Genomic DNA, 12635 nt, shown 5'->3' with positions numbered 1-12635 from the left:
TGGTCCTGCACGTCCGGAGCCTGTGCTCCGCAACGGGAGAGGCCACAGCAGTGAGAGGCCCGCGTACTGCAAAAAAAAAAAAAAAAAAAAGAATATTATGCTAAAGACATTTAATAGTTTTACAAAATATGCTCTAGAAGAGCTAAGCAACTATAAGGAAAAAGGTAGTGAAGTGCAATTAATTACTGCAATTTCTTTGGAAAAAAATAAATAAATAAAATAAAATAAAATAAAATAATGTATGTGATGTTGGAAACAATGTAATTGCTGAGCCTTCTTGCCATATCCTTTCTACTCCCTCCTTCCCCTCCAGAATGCGATGACCCTCTTATAAACTACATTAAATAATTGTGTTGAGTATGTGTCATGAACTTCAGCCTCTGGTAATTTCTGTCAGTCTTTATTGAACAAAGTGAAGTGTCAAAGCGCCTTGAAGAAGAGGCTAACAGCAGTCCTATAACAATTAGAAATCACAGAAAATAGCTGCTAAAGGACCTGAAAGTTTGAGTGCCATCTCGCTGCTAACAACTCTAAATCCAGACCTGCTCTGTGTAAGAGCTGAGGCATGGCAGATGACATTACAGTATGTAAGGGGGCAGAGGCCAGGGTGAAATATAATAAAAGCGAGAGAGTAGAGTGTCAAACAAAGAATAGAAGTAGTGGTGATGAGTGGTGATGCTCTGTAGTGTAGAAGAAACCATTCTTTTGAAAGATTCACTACTGTAAGTTATCTTTGCAGTTTAAGCAAGTAATGAAAACTGATCTTTATTGAATTCTTTATAAGATAATTATTCAGCCCTTTACATACACTAACTTATTTAGTTTTCACCAAACCATATAAGGTAGATTAAGTCATCCCCATTTGACATTCGAAGGAGTTGTGGGGGGTTTTTTTGTTTTGTTTTTGGGTTCTTTGGTATTTTATCCTAATGTTACACTGCAAATAAGTGGCAGAGCCTGGATTTAACCCAGGTGTCTCTCATCTCCAACTTAATGAGAGTGGAAGGGTGGGGTAAGAGTTGAATGACAGCAGTGATCATGGCATAACTCAGTCATCATCATGGTATACCTGTCATTGATACTTATGGTAATGGCCCTAAACCATCAAAAAGAAAAATAAGGGACTTCCCTGGTGGTGCAGTGGATAAGACTCCACGCTCCCAATGCAGGGGTCTGGGTTCGATCCCTGGTCAGGGAGCTAGATCCCACATGCATGCTGCAACTAAGAGTTCACATGACACAACTAAGGAGCCCGTGAGCCACAAATAAGGAGCCCGCCTTCAGCAACTAAGACCTGGTGCAACCAAATAAATATATAAGTAAATAAATATTTTTGAAAAAAAAATCCTTTTAGGATATTTACTGTAAAGAAGTTTGCAAAACTAGGCATTTCCTTTTAGAAATTTGCTTTTTAAGTGGTTTAGGTAGAATTTCCGTACTTTATAGATTAAACTTGGCATCAGTTGATACAGCTCATTTCTTTCAGGTCATGTTTTACTCCTAAAGAAGCTAGGCTCAGCTAATCAAACTTTCTCAAAGGAACAGAGTTGTTAGTAAACTTAATAAATGTGGCTCTCACTTTCGTTTTTTATTAAAGATTATTCAGTAGAATTTAGTACATCTGTATAATTACATAGTATGTTTTATTTTCTGGTATTACTCTGTCATACCAGAGTAATGGTGTGGTATGACAGTTTGGTTTGGTTATTCCAAGAAATTCTCTCTCACTACAAGTAAAATTATTTACCCCAACTGGAATTATAGGCAGTCTCTTTCATGTTATTAAATTTGAGGTTATCTTGAAATTTGTGGTAAAAATTAAAATTTTTAAACTTCAGTAGATTTAGAAATAGCAAATAATTTCAAAACTAATCTCCTTTTAATTGGTACTGGCTGTTGGAAACATTGTTGAAAAGTTTGCAACTTTTCAGCTGTTAAAAAGAGTTTAGTAATTAATTAGTCATGTCTTCCGTAGCCATGGGAGACGGATTAGCAATGCAATTCTGTATTTGTAACCCCCATTTTATTTATTTATTTATTTATTTATTTATTTATTTGCGTTACGCGGGCCTCTCACTGTTGTGGCCTCTCCCGCCGCGGAGCACAGGCTCCGGACACGCAGGCTCAGCGGCCATGGCCCACGGGCCCAGCCACTCCACAGCATGCGGGATCCTCCCGGACTGGGGCACGAACCCGTGTCCCCTGCATCGGCAGGCGGACTCCCAACCACTGCGCCACCAGGGAAGCCCTGTAACCCCCATTTTAACAATTGCCTTGGAAGATGTACTTTTTAAGACCAGACCTGTTCAATAGAAATATAAGCTGTATATGTAATTGTGGCAAATGGCTATTTGGAAGGCACCAGTTTCAACTTTGAAAGTAGTTGTTTGTATCCCTACCGCATCATCCTGCTGTTTCTTGTTCTGAACCTGACTAGCATAGTGTTTACTAACAGGGAATCCTTGAATTAATTTCTGCCAGGACCGGGGTAGTTTTAACAGTATGCTTATGTTTTACATTTTATATTTGAAACAGATTATAAGTGGACATTGTAAAGATTACTTGTGACCCTAGACTAGTGCTCCTGCTTAATGGGTTTTGTTCCTGTCATGTGTAAAGATTGGACACCTCCATCCCAGAAATAATAGGGCAGTCTGAGGTTAGATTTCAGCATTGTATTTTTTTTTTTTAAACCTTTCAAATGTGCAGTACAGTATTATTACCTATAGTCACCATGCCGTACATTACATCCCCATGACTTATTTTATAATGGGAGGCTTATACCCTTTGACCATAATACTGTGTTGCATATCTGAACATTGCTAAGACAATAGATCTTAAAAAGTTCTCATCACAAGGGAAAAAAAAATGTGTAACTGTGTGGTGACAGATGTTAACTAGACTCATTGTGGTGATCATTTTGCATATATACAAATACCAAATCATTATATTGTACACCCGAAACTAGTGTAATGTTATAAGTCCCTTATACCTCAATTAACAAAACAAAATTTTGTGGGTAATCCTGTTGCTAACTACTACTCTGCTTCATTCCATAGAGGTCTTGAGACCTCTTAGAGGAAAAATATATATACATGTATATGTATGTATGTATATACACACACATATATGTGGAAGTAATGAAATACAAATAACGGAAGTCAGAGCTGTTGGTGCTATAAATTTGAATAGAATGTCAATACCAAAGAGAAAAACAGCAGATTTGGTTCTGAGCTGGCTAATGAACACATGAAAAGAATTATTCTCATTGTTACAGAGAAGGAAATCTTACCATTTCCTCAGGAAGAGCAAGCCTTTTCCCAGAACTTTTACATGGGGAGCTTTGCTGTATACAGGGCTCTAAATCTTGAAACAAGTGCTTTAGACACACTCTGCCTCTTTAATTGTGCTGATTAGAGTATTTGGTCATTTGAGATACTCATTCTTAAGATTCCAGATAAAATTAACTTCTAACACAAGCCTTTTCTCTTTAATACTTCTGTAGATCTCAGCCAGCCTTCATGCAAAGCAGTCTATCCCAGCCATCAGTGGTACTTTCTGGTACTGCCATCCACAACTTCCCAGCTGTCCAACACCAGGAACTTGCCAAGGCACAGTCGGGTCTTGCGTTTCAGCAAACTTCAAATACTCAGCCTATTCCTATACTGTATGAACATCAGCTGGGCCAGGCATCAGGACTAGGGGGTTCCCAACTGATTGATACACATCTTCTCCAGGTAAGGCAGGAGCTAGAATCATGGTCTGTCTTTGTATTCCTATGCATCAAATTATTTAAGAAAACAGTTTTGAAAGAAAAAATGTTAAATGACACAGTGGAAAAAACAAGATCTTCCTTTCTATCTAATGCTAAAATTCTTAGAGATTACTTTGAAGTCATGATCTTGATATCTGAATTGAAAAATATTTCAATCTTACTTCTTACAAAATATTTTCTAGGCTAGAGCAAATCTTACCCAGGCTTCAAATCTTTATTCTGGACAAGTACAACAGCCTGGTCAGACAAATTTTTATAACACTGCCCAGTCACCAAGTGCTCTCCAGCAGGTAAACTATGGCATGGTAAATTTCCTCAATTTTCTTTACTATTATTGTTGTTGTTGCTGCTGTTGCTGTTGCTTTTGTTATTGTTGGGGAATTTAAATAGAACTAAGATGGGGAGGTGGTGCAGTGGTTTCAGACTTCTCTCTGAGGTGTCTCGGAATTCCATGGGGTCCACTAGTAGTGGGACATGTTTCAGTCCTATACCACCCCTCTTCTCACCCCACTTCAATCCATTATGCTTTTTACCTCTTTTTAAAATGGATTTCTGTGTAATCATTTATTTTAACAAAAGATTCCACAAATGTAAAAGTTTGAAAACCATTGTCCAGGATATGCAGTTACATGTAAGTGGGATAAATGCTTTACCCATTCGTGCTAGAGGTGAAGGAAGACCCTGAAGACCACCACACCGGTTAATATAATACATAGGACTGTGTGGCAGAGTTATGACAGAGTAAAAATGACAAACACATTTCTTAAGTATATGAATGTAATAATAATTTTCAGTGAAAAATGTATATTTTTATGAAACTATCTCTTCTGCCAATGTCATTAATCAGCTTACTCTTTGAAAGTTGGTGGAGGGCTGGAGGAGAGAGGCAAGTCATTAGTCATTTTCTCATAACTTTTTGGTGGGTATTTTAGGGGGTGAGAATCCAAAAAATATCACCATATTGACGTTCAAGTTAAATATTATTTGTATGAGAACTGAAACACTGTTTTTTTGTCAAAGCTCATTTTGACCACACCTGAAAACAGTATAAAAATGTCTATTATAAAAATGAAAGTTGTAACTGCTTTCTTAAATTGTATATTCATAATTTTATTGTATTTTGTGGTTATTAAGCATGTACTATGGGTTAATTCAAAGATAGTCATAATTATTTTATATGTATAGTTTCTCTACTGCTAATCTGTTTTATTGTTGCACATTTAATAAAAGAATGGAGATAGTCACTAAGCAAAATATTTATATGTGAAATATAGTAATAGATTGAAGTATTCTGTTTAAAACCTTACTCAAAAGTATTTGAAGAGTCATGTATAATATATAGTAAAAGGGATATACAACAGGTCTAAGCAAATTGTTACAGTTTCTGTTTGCTTATTTTCTAGGTTACAGTACCTTTACCAGCCTCCCAGCTTTCCTTGCCTAATTTTGGATCCACTGGGCAGCCTTTAATTGCTCTGCCTCAGACTCTTCAGCCCCCATTACAGCATACCACCCCACAAGCACAGGCCCAGAGCATGAGTCGTCCTGCACAAGTAAGCCAGCCTTTCAGGGGCTTAATCCCTGCTGGAACACAGCATAGCATGATCGCAACCACAGGAAAAGTAAGTGAAGAGAAATTTACGCAGTTTCTTTGAGGATTTAAGGCCATGAGTTTAGATATATGCATCCGTGTAGTCTATAAAAATAAAATGCATCCGTTTTTACCACCCTCCAAGAAATGTCAAACTCAGTATACTTATTTTTTTATCTACTCTCTGTTAATGTGTTTGGTCCCCTCTGGTTTTTACCTAATAACAAAGAATTCATAAATTTTGTGGAGGAATTTTGTACTAAGGTTCTTTGCACTTTGCCAGATGAAGTTATCATATTTAGAATACTAAATACAGCACTTCAGTTTATGGAATTGCAGAAATGTTAAGTTTACTTTATGCTCTTTCTCAGATGTCTGAAATGGAACTAAAAGCCTTTGGAAGTGGCATTGATATAAAACCAGGCACACCTCCAATCAGCGGTAGAAGCACCACACCAACGTCTAGTCCTTTCCGGTAAAATGGGCCTTTAAATTTGCTTATAGAATATCCGAATAACTGAGCACCATTTGTTTGTTAGATACTTAATGCCACTTTTCCTATTGTAAGTATAAGACATTCTGAAGTTTTACCAAAATGTTAAGCTATTAAATTATTAAGAATGTATTTGCTATACTCTATTTTAAGAAAAAAAAATTTAACCCAGGGAAAATCTAGCTAGTGTGCTTTCTCACATCTGCACCTCCAGTGTCTCTTCATTACCACCATAATGTTTGGTAACTCACCTTGGTAAATTTTCAGCTACCAAGTATGATGAATCTACCAAGAGCAATGTCTCTAAAAATCTAACAGCATCATTTATGTGGCATTACCGTACTGACCAGTGATGGCTTCTTTCCAAGGGCTACTTCCACAAGTCCGAACAGCCAGTCCAGCAAAATGAACAGCATTGTCTATCAGAAGCAGTTCCAGTCAGCCCCTGCCACTGTGAGAATGACACAACCTTTTCCTACACAGTTTGCACCCCAGGTGGGCAGATATAAGTGAGAAATGAGTATTATTTACTTGCAAGTGATTGCTAATCTGGCTAATTCTCTGATTTTATAATCTTGCCGTATTATAACCAGTTTAGAAACAGTTTTTAGTAAATTTATGACATTCAAATATATTCTCTACAACTTTTAGCTAGACACAAGTAACCATATAGTTCTAAAGCAGACAATTGAAATATAGTCAAAAGATTCCCCACACAGCTCTGATCATTTATTTCAGTCCTGATCCTTTTATCTTTTTGAAGATGACTTTTCAGAGAAGGGTCCCAGTGCTTAACGTTTTCTAGTTTTAAAGTTGCGTGGGGGGGGGTGGTTTTTGTTTTTTTAAGATAACTATATGTAGTTGAGCTGGAAATTCAAAAAGGTGTTCTAATGTATGTGTAAAAATGTTGGCTTCCCTTTGCTAATCATATGGAAGGACTAACTAAAGTTAATAAGCACTCTCATATATTTGTTGAATTAGTATTATTTTCATTTATCTTCAGATTATATTTGGTATAGGTATGTGCCTTTTCTGCAGTTATATCTTTTTTTAAATATATCCTAATTAATAGCCTTTCTGTCTCCCCTTCAGAATTTGTAGCTGAAATGCTAGAACCAGCTGAAGTGCCATAGCATGCTTTGCCTAATTTTTCTGTTAGATTCTCCAAGCATGGCCCATTTGTTCTTGGTCCTTGTAATAGAATGGCACAAACCCATACACTTCCTTTCACTGACAGAATGGGCACAGATTTACTCTGGGATAAGCCAACCTGGTCTAGTTGGCAATTTTTTTCTTTTTTTAACAGTTCAATGTTGTATGTTTTGTTTTTTTCACTCAGATTCTCTCTCAGCCTAACCTGGTCCCTCCATTGGTAAGAGCCCCACATACTAACACCTTCCCAGCGCCTGTTCAGAGGCCACCAATGGCACTGGCCAGTCAGATGCCTCCTCCGCTGACCACAGGCCTCATGAGCCATGCTCGTTTGCCACATGTAGCCAGGGGTCCTTGTGGATCACTATCTGGAGTCAGAGGTAATCAGGCCCAGGCTGCGTTGAAGGCTGAACAAGACATGAAGGTTAGTACAGTGTTAACAGCCAACAGAGCAAGAATCTGTCTCTGAACCATGTCTTAAGATGCCTCTGGACCCATAACTGCATATCCAGGCATTCATTGTCTTAGCAGACTTTTAACCAAACTAACTACTTTTATTCATCCTACCCCGCCCCCCTTTTTTAATTTCTTTTTTTTCTCCCTACCCCCCACACTTTTTTCTTTCTTTTTTTTTTTTAATGTTTTTTTTGTTTTTTGTTTTTTGCAGCTATAGTCAGCAAACAAGTTAACATTTTAAACTCTGTGGCCAAATGAATTGCTTACAAAATAAATATTTGAGGGAGATCTAAGTTTAGCTGCTACATTTTTTAGAAGAGCAAATAAGTAATATGAATTATTATAGGCTTCCCCATTTTCTTTTTTTTCTTTTCTCCCTTTCCACCCCACCCCCATCCCCCCATCCCAAGATATAAATCATGGTTATGTGAAAACTCTGGAATGGGTGAGGCATGTTACCTATCTTGATTTTTCTTCCTTCATGAGTCATCCAAGTATAGTTTTCTTCTCAGACTGGTTTCATACCCGTTTTTTTGCCTGCCACCTGAGGCAGCCATATTCCACAACAGATTGTGTAGTTGTAGATGAAGAACTCAAAAAGCACTTTGGGATCCTTCGTGATAAAAGGCGCTGATAAACTTGAGGTTTGCTAATGTAGAAGGGTGCCTTTAGGAGTCTGTGTGGGGACAGTTTTTATAGCATAAACCTTACCTGTCTGCCTGTACAGCTAGCTGAATCAGTTTATTTCTGTTTCTAGACTTAACTTCAGAGGTCTTAATAATTTTGCCAATTTTGTCACTTTATATATCAGGTCAGACGAGAACAAAGAAAAGCTTACTGCTTTCAAATGGGAAATGTCCATAGTAAATGCTTTACTCTGAATTAGAAACATGTTTGTGACGATCCCGTTAGAAAATTCGGTTGACTGAGTAAAGTTTCTTTCTGGGTGGATATCCCTTGTTTCTAATCCTGAGTAATCAAATTTGAAGACTTCCCTGCAGTGAAATGCTTATTAAATGTTATCCACTTTTAAATAGGCTATGTGCCTAGGACTTCCATCCATTCATAACTATTAAAAATACTAGTATGTGTAGAAATCTTTGGAAACCATTTGGCCTTGGTTTCCAGTTCTCTTGCCTTCTTGGCACTTGATTTTCATACATCCCCATGTTGGAAATGACATTAGAGCTTAATAATGAATGGGCTGGGGAAGGATACAGATTTCATGAAAATTGCTTCAGATCTTTGAATATAGTACAGGTTACCTATAGAACATTAAGGGCTTTCGTTATATGCAAGAGGTGTAGAAACTTTAGTTTTAATTGTGTATGTTATACAGTGGTATAATTTACAGATTGACGTAAGTATATTCTGTGGGGGCACAGAGTCAATAAAACTAGGAAATTATTTTACCAGCTCAGAATATGGTAGGAGCTATCAGAACTTAGTGATCAAGTGAAGTTGTAGTTACTAATTTCTGATGCTCTTCCCCTGCAGAAGAGAGCTGTGGGAAGAGGACTCAGCCACAAGACATTTGGTCCTAGGTGTTGGTAATGCCACAATATAAGTGCTTCCTTTTCATTTTATTATAGACCACATATTGATAACTAGAAGTTTTAAGTATTACATATATGTTTTCAAATTTGCAAGCAGGCTCCCTAAATAAAATTTCATATCAATAAGCTTTGTTCCAGAAAAGATACAAGCCAACAACAATTTCTATTTTATTATTTTATAAAAGGGCAAACTTTGAAAAGATGGTGGGAGGTGGTCCTGTTCTTTTTATATTTTTTTATTATTATTTTTTTAAATCACATGGAATGTTTTCAAAAATAGGAAGAAATCTATCCATTAAAAGCCAAAAGATCAGTGAGGTACTTTGGGGCCAAACCAACATGGGGAAAACTGATTTGTGATTGGTAAAAGAATTTGAACTGAGCTTGATTGACAAGCTTTGGTAATACTGTAGCATTTTCAGTTGTTGTTTCTCATTTTTTAAGGCAAAGCAGAGAGCAGAGGTTCTTCAGTCCACACAGCGGTTCTTCTCTGAACAGCAACAGAACAAACAGATAGGAGGCAAAGCCCAGAAAGTGGACAGTGATTCAAGTAAACCTCCTGAAACACTGACCGACCCTCCTGGTGTCTGTCAGGAAAAAGTAGAAGAAAAGCCACCCCCTGCACCCACCATAGCCACCAAACCTGTTAGAACTGGACCAATCAAACCTCAGGCAATCAAAACCGAAGAAACAAAATCCTAAAGGCTGTGGGCTGTTGCAGGGGGTTGGGGGAAGGGAGAGGGAAAAGAGGGAGGATGAAGTCAGATAATGCCAGCAGCCAAAGCGGTAAAATGGTCTCTGACATTATCCTGTCCAGAGCTTGGAGGTGCACAAGGGACATAGGAGCAATTTACACTGACACACAGCTGCTGCACCAGTAAAAATGAGGCTTTGCCAGCTTGCACCTACTATATAACATGCACTCTGTTGATGGCCATACATCTTCAGTCAAATTTATATACGAATACGTGCACACATTCCTTGAGTGCATGTAATTTAGAACTAAAATCCTTATGGTTAGATGAAACACCAGAAACGTGAGGGCAGTAACATCACAGAGGAATAGCTCAGCCTGGACAATGCGATGATCCCAGCTAAGACATCAGATGTGGTTTCTTTGCTCCGTTATGTTCTTTGGATATGGTTATAGCATTTATAGGCTTGATGGTGAAGAACGGAAGATAACTGGTGCTGGATAGAGGAGCCTTATTTTTTATTATGGCAGCTTGCTATTTTTGTAACGTGATTGAGTTGAACACAATCAAAGTACAGTAACTGATCTCCCCTTCTTCCTGAATGAGTGAGCAGATGATGAAATATTGACGTCAGCATCCTTGAACATATCCAGGTGGGCAGTGTTTGGCTACTGCTTCTGTTTGAAAAGATGCTGTGTTTTGGTTGTGGCCCAAAGGTTTGATGTGCTACTTGGCATCTTCTTTCTTCCATGGAACTCTTACCGTTCAGACACAATAGAGTTGGTCAAATACTAGTTAGGTTGAATCTTGCTTGCCTCTACTCAGTCATTTGTATGAATCCAGTAGGTTTTTTTTATTTTTTAAACGGTTTTTAGCTGATGTTCATGAAGATCCGTGAGTACATAGAACTGTGCCACTAAAGAAAGGAAATCCTATCTAAGAAGGTGCATTTCTGTACCAGAGCTGTGTTACAACCATCCTTTGGGCCCTCTGCTGGAAAAGTAGAATCAAGTCTCAAATAATGCCTTTTTAATTATATCCTCTAGTATTATAGATGTAGGACAGTACTGTATCATACCTCTGTGAATGTAAAATATCTTGTACCTGCTTTATGATATGTAGTAGTGACCGTGCTTTATCAGACCTGTTTTTAATGACGTTATTCTAGAATGTTTTCTTTCCAGATGATAATTGAGAAGCTAATAAAAAAAAATGGTGCCAGGTACCACAACAGTAACAGAATTTGCTGTTTTCTGAGGTTTTGTTTTTTACTTTTTTTTTTTTTAATGGAGTGCGCTGGATGTCTCTATAATTTTGTTCAGATGACTGCAGAACCTGGAAAAGCTGTTGCTGCTATTGATGCATAACATACTGCTATTGGTCTTTTTATATAAATAAATAAATCTATATATATATATACATATATATATAATTTGAATTTTTGGAAACTTTAGCTGTGCTGTCAACTTTGGAGAAGTATCCCAGTTGTACCGTGTTGGGTTGGCATTGTACAGAAATCAACAGCCATATTGGTCTAGAAACGTTAAACATAAATTTTTCCATTTGTACAGGGGTAACGCACTGTATTAAATATGTAAGGTCTTATCTACATGGGTTTGATTACAGAAACTAATAAAGTATTCTCTAAATAATGAGTCTTGGAGCTTCTTATCCATTCCTAAAATCTGAAGCAAGAAGGCTTGTCACATACCAAAAAGAGTGATCAAGACTACATTATGCTCTAGGAAAAAAATTATCATCCCAAAACTTGATTTCGGACTTTCAAAAACTATAAAGCTTATTCAATCAAAGTAAAGATTGTTTTAGAGGATAATGTTTATGGCTCCTGTTCTCAAGGTAGCCATACTCCTGTTGAAAGCAGTCTGTCAAGGAGGAGGAGAAGAGAAGTCTTTCTTGATGATGCGAAGTGCTGAATGTAGAAAATAGAATCACCATTCTTATGGCTGGAAATGGAAGGACCCAAAATAGATCTCAGTACTTATATTTGTATTTTTCTTATTTTTGCTAGCACATTCATAGCCATTGTCACCCACACAAGCAGACAGTAAGGGAGTTTGTTTTATCATTTACTCAATTTATGAAGTGACGTACTGAGGGATTTCAATTGCCTAAAATCCTGTATCCAGAATGCGTGGCTTCCAGACCCTGCTTTAGGAAAACTAGTAGATTCAGTTACTAATAACCTGTGTGCCTTCTTTACTCATAGATGCTGTGATTCTTAAACATTTAAAATATGCAAGTACTAATAAACCCTACCTTGATGTCCAAGCTTTCCAGTCTCAGGTTTTTCTCTAAATGTGCTCTAATTTGGTATGATGGAGAAGGCTGGGAACACAAGCCTCTACCAAAATGCTGTAGTCACTGCTTCACATATGTGCCTTCTCACTCACTTCCATTACCACTCTTTCATATTCTCATCCTTAAGTTCAGTCCTCCTAAATTTTAGGACTTTTAGGACTTACAGAGTGACCAACCAGCTGTATAGTTTGCACCGTCTTCACTTACAAGCCACCAAGTATGTGATGTTCAGTTGGTTGTGTTAATTTGAAACCATTAATACCTTAGGCCCTTTATTGGCTAGGATCTACAGTGGAAAAAATGACAATGAAAGTATAGCCAATGAAAGATTTGTATAAGCGCTTCTCCACCGTTTGGTCATATAAATCTTACCTCTGGCTTCTCCAACATAGAACACAATAACCCAGAAGACATTGCAGTTAGTGGTTGACAGTAGACTTGGTCACATAACCTTCTGCCCCTAAGGGGCGAGGGGCATGGTTTTGTCCCTAGTTAATACATGTGCTCTATGATAGAAGAATGGTCGGGGGCTGTGTTGGGGAATGAGATGACTATAGTCTGAAAAGGCATTTAATGTACTTGCTTTCACAGTATAAAT

At 37.6% G+C, this 12635-nt stretch overlaps 1 protein-coding gene across 1 annotated transcript in view; it reads left to right on the top strand.

The window, feature by feature from the left end:
* The window catches only part of PRRC2C (proline rich coiled-coil 2C), a gene marked incomplete at its 3' end in the record, with an annotated part of 93750 nt that extends 84025 nt beyond the window's left edge, over positions 1-9725 (top strand). The window contains exons 29-35 of the mRNA XM_079697967.1: positions 3506-3737; positions 3958-4065; positions 5179-5397; positions 5738-5841; positions 6228-6354; positions 7199-7444; positions 9477-9725. Of these exons, the coding sequence (XP_079554093.1) occupies positions 3506-3737; positions 3958-4065; positions 5179-5397; positions 5738-5841; positions 6228-6354; positions 7199-7444; positions 9477-9725 (1285 nt within the window). The remainder of the gene's footprint in view (positions 1-3505; positions 3738-3957; positions 4066-5178; positions 5398-5737; positions 5842-6227; positions 6355-7198; positions 7445-9476) is intronic.
* Between the last annotated feature and the right edge of the window lie 2910 nt (positions 9726-12635).

The sequence above is a fragment of the Hyperoodon ampullatus genome, assembly GCF_949752795.1.
Source record: "Hyperoodon ampullatus genome assembly, chromosome: 2".
Taxonomy (NCBI): Eukaryota; Metazoa; Chordata; class Mammalia; order Artiodactyla; family Ziphiidae; genus Hyperoodon; species Hyperoodon ampullatus.
Note: the sequence above shows the minus strand (reverse complement) of the source record. Positions and strands in the feature narration are given on the sequence as shown.